The sequence below is a fragment of the Cannabis sativa genome, chromosome 6 (assembly GCF_029168945.1).
Source record: "Cannabis sativa cultivar Pink pepper isolate KNU-18-1 chromosome 6, ASM2916894v1, whole genome shotgun sequence".
Lineage (NCBI taxonomy): Eukaryota > Viridiplantae > Streptophyta > Magnoliopsida > Rosales > Cannabaceae > Cannabis > Cannabis sativa.
In genome coordinates, this window is record NC_083606.1 from 68,090,204 (window position 1) to 68,102,329 (window position 12,126).

At 34.0% G+C, this 12,126-nt stretch overlaps 1 protein-coding gene across 2 annotated transcripts; it reads right to left on the minus strand.

Annotated features, from left to right (window-relative positions):
* Window positions 1–3,500: 3,500 nt before the first annotated feature.
* Window positions 3,501–7,086, minus strand: LOC115724597 (uncharacterized). Of its 2 annotated transcripts, XM_030653913.2 has the most exons (3): window positions 6,481–7,077; window positions 5,819–5,982; window positions 3,501–4,510 (listed from the first exon to the last, which is right to left on the minus strand). In XM_030653913.2, exons 1-3 carry the CDS (start codon window positions 6,935–6,937, stop codon window positions 3,620–3,622), a joined length of 1,512 nt encoding a protein of 503 aa, XP_030509773.2. In that variant the 5' UTR covers window positions 6,938–7,077; the 3' UTR covers window positions 3,501–3,619. The 2 variants fall into 2 exon arrangements, with proteins under 2 accessions (XP_030509773.2, XP_030509772.2); XM_030653912.2 differs by having other exon boundaries at window positions 5,819–7,086.
* Between the last annotated feature and the right edge of the window lie 5,040 nt (window positions 7,087–12,126).

Genomic DNA, 12,126 nt, shown 5'->3' on the forward strand with positions numbered 1-12,126 from the left:
CAGATCTATGGGGGCCTGCTCCTATAGATTCTTTTAATGGGTATAGATACTATATAAGTTTTGTGGATGCTTATACTAGGTACACTTGGCTCTATTTACTAAGAACTAAGGATGAAGCTCTTCCCACTTTCACAAAGTTCAAAACACAAATTGAACTTCAATTAAATCTCAAAATTAAAGAGATCCAATCTGACTGGGGAGGGGAATTCAGGTCTTTTACCAACTTATTAGAAACCAGTGGCATTATCCATCGTGTAATATGTCCTCACTCTCATGAACAAAATGAGGTTGTGGAAAGGAAACATAGGCACCTAGTTGAAACCGGTCTAACTCTCTTGGCTCACTCTAGCCTTCCCTTAAAATTCTGGGATGAGGCTTACAGAGCTGCCACATATCTCATCAATAGACTACCAACTAGAGTTTTACACAATATAACACCACATGAAAAGTTATTCCACTCCAAACCAGATTATTCATCTTTAAAAACCTTTGGATGTCTATGTTTTCCTAATATAAGACCCTATAACAAAAATAAAATGAGCTATCGGTCCACTCCTTGCACCTTTCTTGGATATAGCCTTACTCAAAAAGGCTATAAGTGTCTCTATCCTGATGGTAGGGTATACATGTCACGTGATGTCCTTTTCAATGAAAATGCTTTTCCTTACCAAAAGCATGGTAAGTCACCTGTCCATACCAGTAAAAGTACACCCCTTCTACCTACTGCCACACCTCCCATACTTCCCACTTTTTCTCAATCTCGGGACATAACTTTCCCTACTTTATCAACATCATCCCATACCACTTTATCACCATCGACACACACTACAGAGTCCATATCCCAATCCTCACCCTCTGTTACTATTCCATCTCACTCTTCTTCACCACTCATATTACCTCCATCTACTACTACCAATGTCCCTACTGTAACCAACCAACATCCAATGCAAACTACAGCTAAAAGTGGCATTATTAAACCAAGAGTGTTCATTGCATCTCTTCTTCCCACTACTGTTAAGAAAGCCCTTGAAGATCCTAAGTGGAATGCAGCTATGAACTCAGAAAACACTGCCTTAAAGAAAAATAAAACATGGGAGCTTGTTCTTCTTCCCCCTGGCAGATATCCTATAGGGTGTAAGTGGATATTTCGAATTAAAGAAAGTGCAGATGGTAGCTCAGTCATATACAAAGCCAGGTTAGTTGCAAAAGGTTTCCATCAACAATGTGGATTTGATTTTAATGAAACTTTTAGTCCTGTGGTAAAACCAGAAACTATTCGAGTGGTTCTCACTCTTGCTGTTACCAATCGCTGGAAAATAAGGCAAATTGACATAAATAATGCCTTTTTAAATGGAGATCTTGAAGAGGAAGTCTACATGACTCAACCCCCAGGTTTTGTTGACCCTCAGTTTCCAGACAAAGTTTGCAAGCTCAAGAAAGCTCTCTATGGTCTAAAGCAAGCCCCTCGGGCTTGGTTTGCCAAGCTTTCAAAAGCTTTACTTCAGTTTGGCTTTCAGTCATCAAAAACCGATACTTCTCTCTTCATCAAAGCTAATCAAAGTATTGTCATCTACATCTTGGTGTATGTTGATGACATTATCATTGTTGGTAACAATGATACTCAAGTATCTCAGCTTATAACAGATCTCAACTCCACTTTTGCCTTAAAGGACCTCGGAGAACTAAGCTATTTCCTTGGCATTCAGGTGACACACACTGCAAATGGTATTCATCTATCCCAAAAGAAGTATCTATAAGATCTTCTTTGCAGAACCAAAATGCAAGGTGCCAAAACTAGCTCCACTCCTATGACAAGTGGCCTCAAGTTATCCCAATTCGGCAGTGATCAAGTATTAGATCCCTCTCTCTACAGATCGGTTGTTGGAGCATTGCAATATGCAACAATCACAAGGCCTGATATTGCATACTCCGTAAACAAAGTCTCCCAGTTCATGCAATCTCCTCTTGAGTCTCATTGGATTGCTGTCAAAAGAATCTTACGATATCTTGCTGGTTCTCTTGATTATGGGATTCACCTGTCCAAATGCAACAGCTTTGCTATCCAAGCCTTTTGTGATGCTGACTGGGCTTCTGACCCAGATGATCGAAGGTCTACCAGTGGTTATTTTGTTCTCCTAGGCTCTAACATTGTGGCTTGGAAATCAAAGAAACAGCAGACAATCTCTCGTTCTTCAACTGAGGCCGAATTCCGTAGTCTTGCTGCTGTAGTCACTGAAATCACTTGGCTGCAGTCCTTACTTTCAGAGCTTTGCATTTCATCCTGCCCCATTCCTAAGGTCTGGTGTGACAATCTTAGTACAGTCATGATGGCAGCTAACCCAATTCTCCATGCTAGAACCAAGCACATAGAAATAGACCTCTATTATGTGCGTGACAAAGTTCTTCAAGGCCTCTTACAAGTGTTACATGTTCCTGCACAGGATCAATTGGAAGATTGCCTTACCAAGGCAATTTCGAGCTCCAGATTTCCTATTTTGCGTGACAAACTAAGTGTGGTTTCTGCTTCCTCACTTAGTTTGAGGGGGGCTGTTAGATGACATGGTGGTTATTTCAGTTAGTTAGTTATTTCCCTGTAACTACTTTCTGTTACTTTGCTTTTCCTTTCCTGTGTGTATATAAATAGTCTCACTTCTCTGTATTGTAACACTTGAGTCAATTCAATAATATTTCCATTCTTTCAATTCTCTGTTTCTCTCTCTGTTATCTCGTTCAACAGTAATTAACACGCAAAACAATTGTTACCTTGATATGCATCTTTACCATCATCTTGATCGATAATGGCCATTGGATGTTGATGACAAGAGAATCGAACAATAATATCCCCATCATGGCATGTAAGGGTGGGCAATGGGATTGAAGCACATCTCATGTGCATGTAGAACTCACACTCCTCGCAGCTGTAAGCATATTCATCCACGAAGGGTTTGTCACAGTAAAAGCAACATGAGCTGATGTTGTTGTTGTGAATTCGAAGGGTGAGAGGGTGTCGATCGTGGAAGGTGTGGTTGTTGATTTGCTCTGGCAACTCACCACATTGGTTATGCACAACATTGAAGCAATACCCCTCGCATTTGTAATACTCCTCTCCCAATGTGATTAATTGATTGTACAAGCAACAACATTAACGCCAATGATATGTATATGACCAATTATATAGATAAAATCTATGATGTGGATGACTGAAATGATATCCGTCTAGATTCATTGTTATTATATATATTTATTCTAAATTTCAAATAAGCTGGCTATATATGTGCATGTATATATATTTATTGTTGAAGACTCTCTATATATATAGTACTCATGACAACGTATACAGAATAGAACTGAAGATTTAATATTACAAAATTTTTGTATGTGGTGTAAAAACCCTTATTTAAAATTACAATAACATGTTTAATCTAGTAGAATATTACAAATTCAGTACCTCTAAAAATCGGTTGAAAATTATGTAAATATAATTATAGAAAAGAATAGTAATAGTGTAACAGCACACGATCTTTATTAATTATTATAGCATGTCATAATTTCATATTAAAGAGTACACACATAAACACAAATAAAATAAAAACTATTATTGTAAGATGGAATAATATTATTAAAACATGGCATCCACTGGAGTCTTGTTCTTCCATGTAGCAGTTTCCCTTAAGCATTCTAATTTAAATGATGACTTATCAGACAAGATTGCTGGGAGTTCTTCTCGCATCTTCTCACATCTTTCTAATTCGGCTTTCAGTGTAGCAATCTTTGTGTCTAACTTTTTAGGGATTTCCTCTTCCCATCTAATGACTTTATAACCCAAATAGGCTCTCAAGAACTTTCCATACAAAATCTTTCGGATTGGAAACAGTTTGAAGCCTGAGATCTCTTGAATGCCATGTAGGTAGAAATACCATTGTTTAAGATGATCCATTGTGATGTCTTCAAGCTTAGTTCTACACATTTTGTCAATGACAATACATAGTAAGGTTGGGATGACACTCCTCATTCCAATACTTGTCAAATGAGATTTCCCATGATCAACATCTCCGTACTTGAGAATGAATGTTGTGAGAATAGGGGCCAATGTCTTGGGGACCATGTATTTACCCTCTGCTACTTCTACAACCTCTTGCCTTAAATACTTTTCATCTTCTACTTTTAAACCTTCTTCACTTGTGTACCAAATCAGTTCTCTCCAGAATAGATCATAGTCTGATTGCAAAAACTCTTTAAATTTTTTGAAATTTTCAAGAGATCCTAACTCATCAAATTGAGAATTTAAATTTCTAAAATAATTATAATGGTGTTTGAAATGAGTAAAATCCAATGGATAAGTCAGTTTGTGTTTTTCTTCTAAGGTTAGTGTTTTGATTATGCCTTGAAGGGTCTGATGTTGGTGCTGTTTTGCTTTTTCATAAATGGTCCAATCCCATCGAGATTCTCCAAAGGCCATTGACTCCACATAATTATTGGTGTTTGTCTCTCCTTTTATTGCTTTCATAATCTGATTTACATTCACATATATAATCAAAATTTAATGAAGTATTTTTTGTGATTAATTTTTTTTGAAATTTATTGTTAACTTGAAATTGATATTTAAATTAAAACATATTTCGTGTTATTGTAGAACTATGTTACCAAAACATACTAAATTTTATTTTTATTATATAGAATAACTTTTTCATATTGTATACTTATAATTATATTTTATATATATTTTATTAAAAGAATATATATTTTACATACAATTGTTCATATTAAAGATCAACTTCATGATAAGTACCTAATAAAAAAAAAGGTGATGACCAACTTCATAAGTGTTGCAGGAAAAAAGATACAACTTCATAATAATTTTTCCACTCTACAAAAAACTGTTACTTTTTAGTGACAATTTTTCAGTCACAACATAAATTTTTTGTAACTAAATGTGACTTTTAGTCACAACAAAAAATTACTTGTGACTAAAACATGGTATTTAGTTACAAGTTGTCACTAATTTAGTTTTAGTCACAACAAATCGTTATTTTTATGACTAATACTTTTAGCCACGAACCTTTTAGTCACAACACATTAATAATAATTTATAATTAGCCACATTTTTTTTTATCTTTAGTCAAAAGTTTTGTTATGACTAAAAGTAAGATTTTTTGTAGTGGGCCAAACTTTCTAATTCTACTATATTTCAGAATATGTACTCAATAAACTTGTAGAAATTATTAATAATTACTTTTTGTTGTCCAGTGGTATATTGTTTTTTGGGAGAATTTTTTATTTTTGTAGTTTTTAAAGTATAAATTAATAAAAATATGATTTTTTTTCTGAAAAAAATTATTTAATGGAAAAAATTTAGAAAACAATTTAAAAAATATGAAAAAAAAAGCATAATGTATCTCATAACCCCTTTATGGTAACTAGTTACCCTTCTGGTTAGTTACTCTTTTGATTTTCTCATATTTTTTAATTTTTTTTTAATTTTTTCAAAAAATAATTAATCTTTTTTTTTATAAAAAAAAAATCCATATTTTTGCAGAAGCAATATAAAAACTTATAAATTAATAATTTCTTCCAACAATTATAAATAGATTGTTCAGTCTATATCATTAATTCCATCAAATTTAACAATGTATATATGTCTACCTATGTGTGTGTCGTTAAAATAAAAACTAGTTGCAAAATCTTTTCTCTTTTATGTGAGTATTAATATTTCATAAATTTTTAAGTAAGAACGAAAATTAGGTTATCATCACAACCAAATTATTGAAATATGTACATATAATATTGAAAATATTACAGTTAAGTAGAATTATCGTACCTCATTCATCATGCAATGTACGTGCGCTGTATATTTGCAGTCAGTGCACGTGTACACACGAAATTGTGGATTCCTTTCTTCTTCACAGGAATCACAATAATATTCTTCGAACTCTTCTTCGTTTAGTGAATCAACAAGAGTCAATTTGTGAATGTGGTAGTCATCTTTAACCATAAATGGCAATGGGCCACAGATAAAATGGAGATTGTAAGTACATTCCATGCAACGAAACAAGAGTGATTGAGTACGTTGAACTTCAAAATTAGCACGATTAGATGGAACTTGCAATCCCTTATATGACCTCAAACAAGCATCACATTGAATATTATGATCACAACATGCATTTTCCACCAAAGCAAGCGAGTGATCGTGACTACGACATTTTACAGTTGTGTGAAGATTGGTACATTTAGTACACAATTTAAAGTTGCATCCACTCTCACAACAAATAAAACCGAGCTTACAATCTTTCTTGCAACAAACATCACAAGTTTGAAGCTTAGTTATTTGAAGTTTAAGAGGTTGGTGTGAATGGAAAGGATGATTAATTGTTTGGGACAATTGAGCACATGACTTATGGACAAAATTTTTACATGTGAGTGTTGTGCAAGAATAGGATGGAGTAGTAGACCAAGGTAATTGACACACAAAACAATTGTTACCTTGATATGCATCTTTACCATCATCTTGATCGAAAATGGCCATTGGATGTTGATGACAAGAGAATCGAACAATAATATCCCCATCATGGCATGTAAGGGTGGGCAATGGGATTGCAGCACATCTCATGTGCATGTAGAACTCACACTCCTCGCAGCTGTAAGCATATTCATCCCCGAAGGATTTGTCACAGTAAAAGCAACATGAACTGATGTTGTTGTTGTGAATTCGAAGGGTGAGAGGGTGTTGATCGTGGAAGGTGTGGTTATTGATTTGCTCTGGCAACTCACCACATTGTTTATGCACAACATTGAAGCAATACCCCTCGCATTTGTAATACTCCTCTCCTGATGTGATTAATTGATTGCACAAGCAACAACGCCAATAATATGTATATGACCAATTATATAGATAAAATCTATGATGTGGATGACTGAAATGATATCCTTCTGGATTCATTGTTATTATATATATTTATTCTAAATTTCAAAATAAGCTCGCTATATATCATATAAATATTCATTGTTGAAGACTATATATATATGTAGTACTCATGACAACGTATATAGAATATAACTGAACATTTAATAATATATATATACCTTTATATATTAAGTTATTTATGACATACTCATGGCATCCAATTTTATCTATAAGTGCAAACAAATATCTATTCTACATTTAAAAAGTTTAATATATATACCCAATTTTTTTAAGGTTTTAAATAATGCTCAAGATTGCCAGTATTTTAGACTTTTGATTCCACTTTTTTTTATTTTACACACAAAATCTAAAATATTAGTGTTCAATATTATATTAGCATAGTACACCCTCAATCCCAATCTATTAATTTACATTTAAAAAGAATAATAAAAAAAAAAAGGGATGTGCCATTAATTGTTGTAATGTAATGGATAAGTTTTTTTTTTTAAAAAAAATAAAAAATAAAAAAAAGAAAAAAAAAGAAAGAAAAACATTAGAAGGAAAGGAATTATTTCCTATACAATATTCTCTGTCTTTATTCACTACTTTCCTTTTCTTGATGTACTTAATTATTCTTAGCTTTTTTTGTAATAGTTTTCCCGGCCTATTCAATTCAATTCTTTTCTTTTTGGTTGGAAATTATCTTCTTATATACTCTCAATCTCAAGCTTCAATTCCATTAATACAAATTAGATAACCAAAACCATTACAATGTATTAGTCTCTAGTGAAAGAAAAAAGAAAAATCAATGTCACTATACTTTTACATATAGATTTCTTAAATATGGTAAAACTTTTTTGTTTTTTTTTTTAATTTTTTTTTTTATTAATTTTTCCATTAATTCAGAAATATATTGAAACTATTAAGCAGAATTATCAATTTATTTAATAAAATTCTATATTTTGAAAATTTAAATATTTTTTATAAATTTAACACTAAAATTATCAATTTAATATTACTTAATAATACAGACTACATTTATAAGTTTAGTTTTTTTTTTTTTTTTGAAAATAATAAATTATTTGACAATTTATAATTGTTTTTACTATAAGACTGGCACAATAATAAATTTTCAAGAGTAATACGACAAATTAGTCTAACATTCTAATAGCTAGCTATTCATATTTTTCCTTGTAAGTTAGACCATTTCCAAAAAAAAAAAAAATTGTAAAAATTGCTCTATAATTACTACAAAAATAATTTTCTAATATATTTATATTAATTTTTAATATTCGACCTCAATATACAATTATAAAACATAATTTAAAATTTAATATATAATTTTAGTATTTATTATAATACAAGTTTTATATTATAAAAAATGTATTGTGCTAAATTTGACACAAATTATTATTATATACTGAATTTACATCACTTATTAACATACTATTAAAATATATATTTTTAATTTTCTATCACTTATTTAGAGATGCTCTTATATTACAAAGAAACAAAGGAATTTTTACTTTTTTTTTTTTTAATTCCCAACTTTAACAGTTTTCTCTATTATTCTTGTTTTTTTTTGGATTTTTTTTTATTCATCTACTTTACCATACTACATTTTCTTTTTTCTTTTTCTTTATTCAATATATATACCTTCAAGTGATTCCTAGCTTCAAAATAAAGAAAATTTAATTCCAAAGCTATGATCCCACTTCATAACAAAAGTAATTGATATAGTATAACTTTTGTTCTATATATTAATTCCTTACCTTATCTATTTTCTTAACTGTAATTAATGCTCTCATTTAATTCAAAATTAACATAATGTGTGTTCTTTTATTATTTTTATATGTGAATGTAGGAGATAAATTAAGTTTTTGTTTTAACATATAAAACATTATTCTTCAAATTATTTAACAACCAGTACAATATATAAACAATTCATAACAAATTTTACAATAACATGAAAATAATTTGATTTTATTTTTAAGTTAAAATAAGATGTTGCAAAAACAACATAAAGAAACTTCACAATATTTCTTTTGTAGATATTGTGCAGTTTTATAACTAAAACAATATCAATTAATGAACAAATAATTATACAATTTTTATAATTAAGCTTTTTCGGGGATTTGTTGTTGGTTGTTTTCTTGTTGCTGTATGGTTGATTTTGCTCTCAAAGTGTCAGTCTCAGCTAAAATCATATTTTTTGAAATTGATCTTCTCCTTGTAGTAGATAAAAGTTGTTAGTTGTTGTTGTTGTGTTTTTGTGACACTACTACAAAAAGGGGTATTCTTGACGGTCTTAAAAATATTTTTTTAGGAAACCGTCGCTAAGAAAATTAAGCAACTATTTAAAATTGTCGGGAAAATAGGGTATTCTCGACGGTTTTAAACTGTCGGGATGTATAGGCGAAGATTTTTAAGTGGGAAACGTGTTTTTTTTTAAATGGGAATATTGTCGATGATTTAAAACTCTCAACCAATGCATAAGCGATGATTTCAGATCTAAAATTTTATTTCCCCCGCATCTTAAATTTCAAAATTTTATTTCCCACATCATAAATTTATTTTTTACCTCTTACAATATAAACCCCCTGTTATCCCAAATTTTGCACTCTAACGTGGCATCACGAGAACAGTGACACGTGGAGTCCACTTGGAACATCTGCTCGGAGAGATAGGCCGAGCAGGATGCCTCGCTGGCATGTCCTGAGTAAGATATTCAGCGATCCGTGCAGAGCAATCAACACTTAGCGAATTCAGCTTTCGCAACATGAGTCATCAGCTCAATCCCTATAACTCAAGGATCAATTTACGTGGATACGGCATACACACGATCTCATTATCAGTGTACTTAGCCTCAATCCTACGATCCTTGCATTCAGCATTGATCCCACGATCTTTCTGTTTATGCGCACTGTAACGAGAGAGGAAACTCTTCCTCCTCAAGTTTCCCAGCCCTATAAATAGTGATACATGTTCACTGGGCAAAGGGACTGAGAGATTGAAAGTCGATACGCAGCTAAGCTAAGACTATATTATTATCTAAGAATTATATTTTCATAGATATTGTTGTAAGAGCTATAAGAAAAGGAATCTTCTTCCTTGTTCTTAAGTCAATACAAATAACGAGGATTAGGCTATTACCGAACTGCTCGGGGCTGAACCTCTATAAAATTCATGTGTCTTACTATTGCTTTATTATATATTTGTTACGACACATCGTTTATCGCTTATAAAATAGACTCGTTGTCGTTGGCTAAAAGCGAAGTCAACATTTTGGTGCTTTCATTGAGAGAAGGATCACAAATCGCTCTTTATTCGACACTCAACTGCCAACACGATGGTGCAAACTTGTAGAGGCCTGTCTGACCCAGCAAATTCACAGACGCTGGATCCGACATTACAGGACCCAGGGAGTTCAAGGGTTCCGCCTGCTGTTAATCCCGGACAGACGGGAAGCATGGTGAATGGTGAAACAACTCCTATTACTAAAACTGCGCCTGGTGTGCAAGAGACTGGGAATAACAGTTCCGCACCCAACCAGGGCATTCATAATACGACTGTTCCGCCTGGAACCAACGCCCAGACGACCATCGAAGACGCAACCGAATTATAAAATCTTCGTGCCGCGCTCAGACTCATGCAGAGTCATAGCAACACTCTGCATCATGATCAGGATGAACTGCGAGCTGCAGTAAATCTCACGTTTGACGAACAAAGGCGTATGTTCGCTGAATGGAGAGACAAAGAGATGGTCAGCCGCCCAAACTGTAGTCAGCAAGCTACCGCGCTGATACGAAGAGCCTACCAAACTGTAGGTCAGCAAGCACCGAACGTCATTCCTCTGGGAGAAATGGAAGATGACCCGACGATGAATACTTCCCAGACAACTAATGGTCAGCCGCCCAATCCCCGGTTGCGAGTTCCGCTCGTGGGCCAAGAGGTAGGCGGGCAGACCTTGTCCGGTAATTCATCAGGAGGAGCCATACCTGATGGTTCCAACCAGAATAATGGCGTTATTCCACCTGTCAACCAAGTGAATCGATCGCTAAGGCAACCAGGCTCTTCTGTGTTCGATAGGTTGGGAACAACCCATGACCTAAGGAACGATCTAAACAGAAGAAGGGGAACAAACGAGCAGAATACTACAACGATCGTGCAGCCTGGAGCCCATACTCAAATCCCCGCTCAGAGAGACGCTGACCTAATCCAAGTCGACCAGAATGCCGAGCAGGTCAGCCCAGCCGTACAGGCCCAGCTTGACGAACTGAAAAATATGTTTCACGGCATGGCTGGACAGCGTAACAATGATCTTGAGTTAGACCGAGCTCGCGTGGAAGATGTATACTGAGAGAGAAGATCGTCTTTCCCATCTCAAGTACTTTGAGATGCAAATGGATTTACAAGGAGTACGGGGGGATGTATGCTGCAGAATCTTCCCCGCCACTCTGTCGGAAGCCGCACAACAATGGTATTTCAAGTTGGCTCCTGGAAAGTTTAGTTCATGGAAAACCTTTTCTTCGGAATTCCATGCACAATTCTCTTCCTCGCGTCAGCTCCCATTGCATTTGGGAGATTTGGTCGAAGTAAAGCAACGACTGTTGGATATTATTTTACCAGGATCTTAGATCTACTCACAAGTATGTTTATTAACATCCTAAATAAGAACTTTCTAAAACGATAAATTAAACACATATAAAGTTTAAGAAACCTTACATTGGGTGCAGCGGAATTAAATGACTCCTTCCGTTCAGATCTGTAACCCTTGAATCCTTTCTGTAGCAGAGTATTATCAAGATCTGAACCTGGATCTTCTTCTCTGAATCCTTGATGCTGAATCTCCTTTGCTGATGATCTTTCTTCACGATCTTCCTCACTATGATTAAGGTATTGCTTGATGTGTGTGGGCACTACTCTAATCACGAAGGTAATTTCGAAATTCAAAGGAAGAAGGAAGAGAGAGAGTGGCGGCTAGAGAAGAGAGAGTGGAGGCTCAGTTTTTTCTGATTCAGAAAGTGTGATTTACCTGAAGCCTTCACTGTCTATTTATAGCATTCCACTAGGGTTAGATTTGAATTATATGGCATTAAAATAATGAAAAAATCAACTTAAAATACCTATAAAGGTGGCCGGCCATGGCTAGGTGGACTGGGCCTTGATTTTTGCAATTTTGCAATTTTAACACTTTTTGTATCTGATTTTCTCAAAAATGCCAA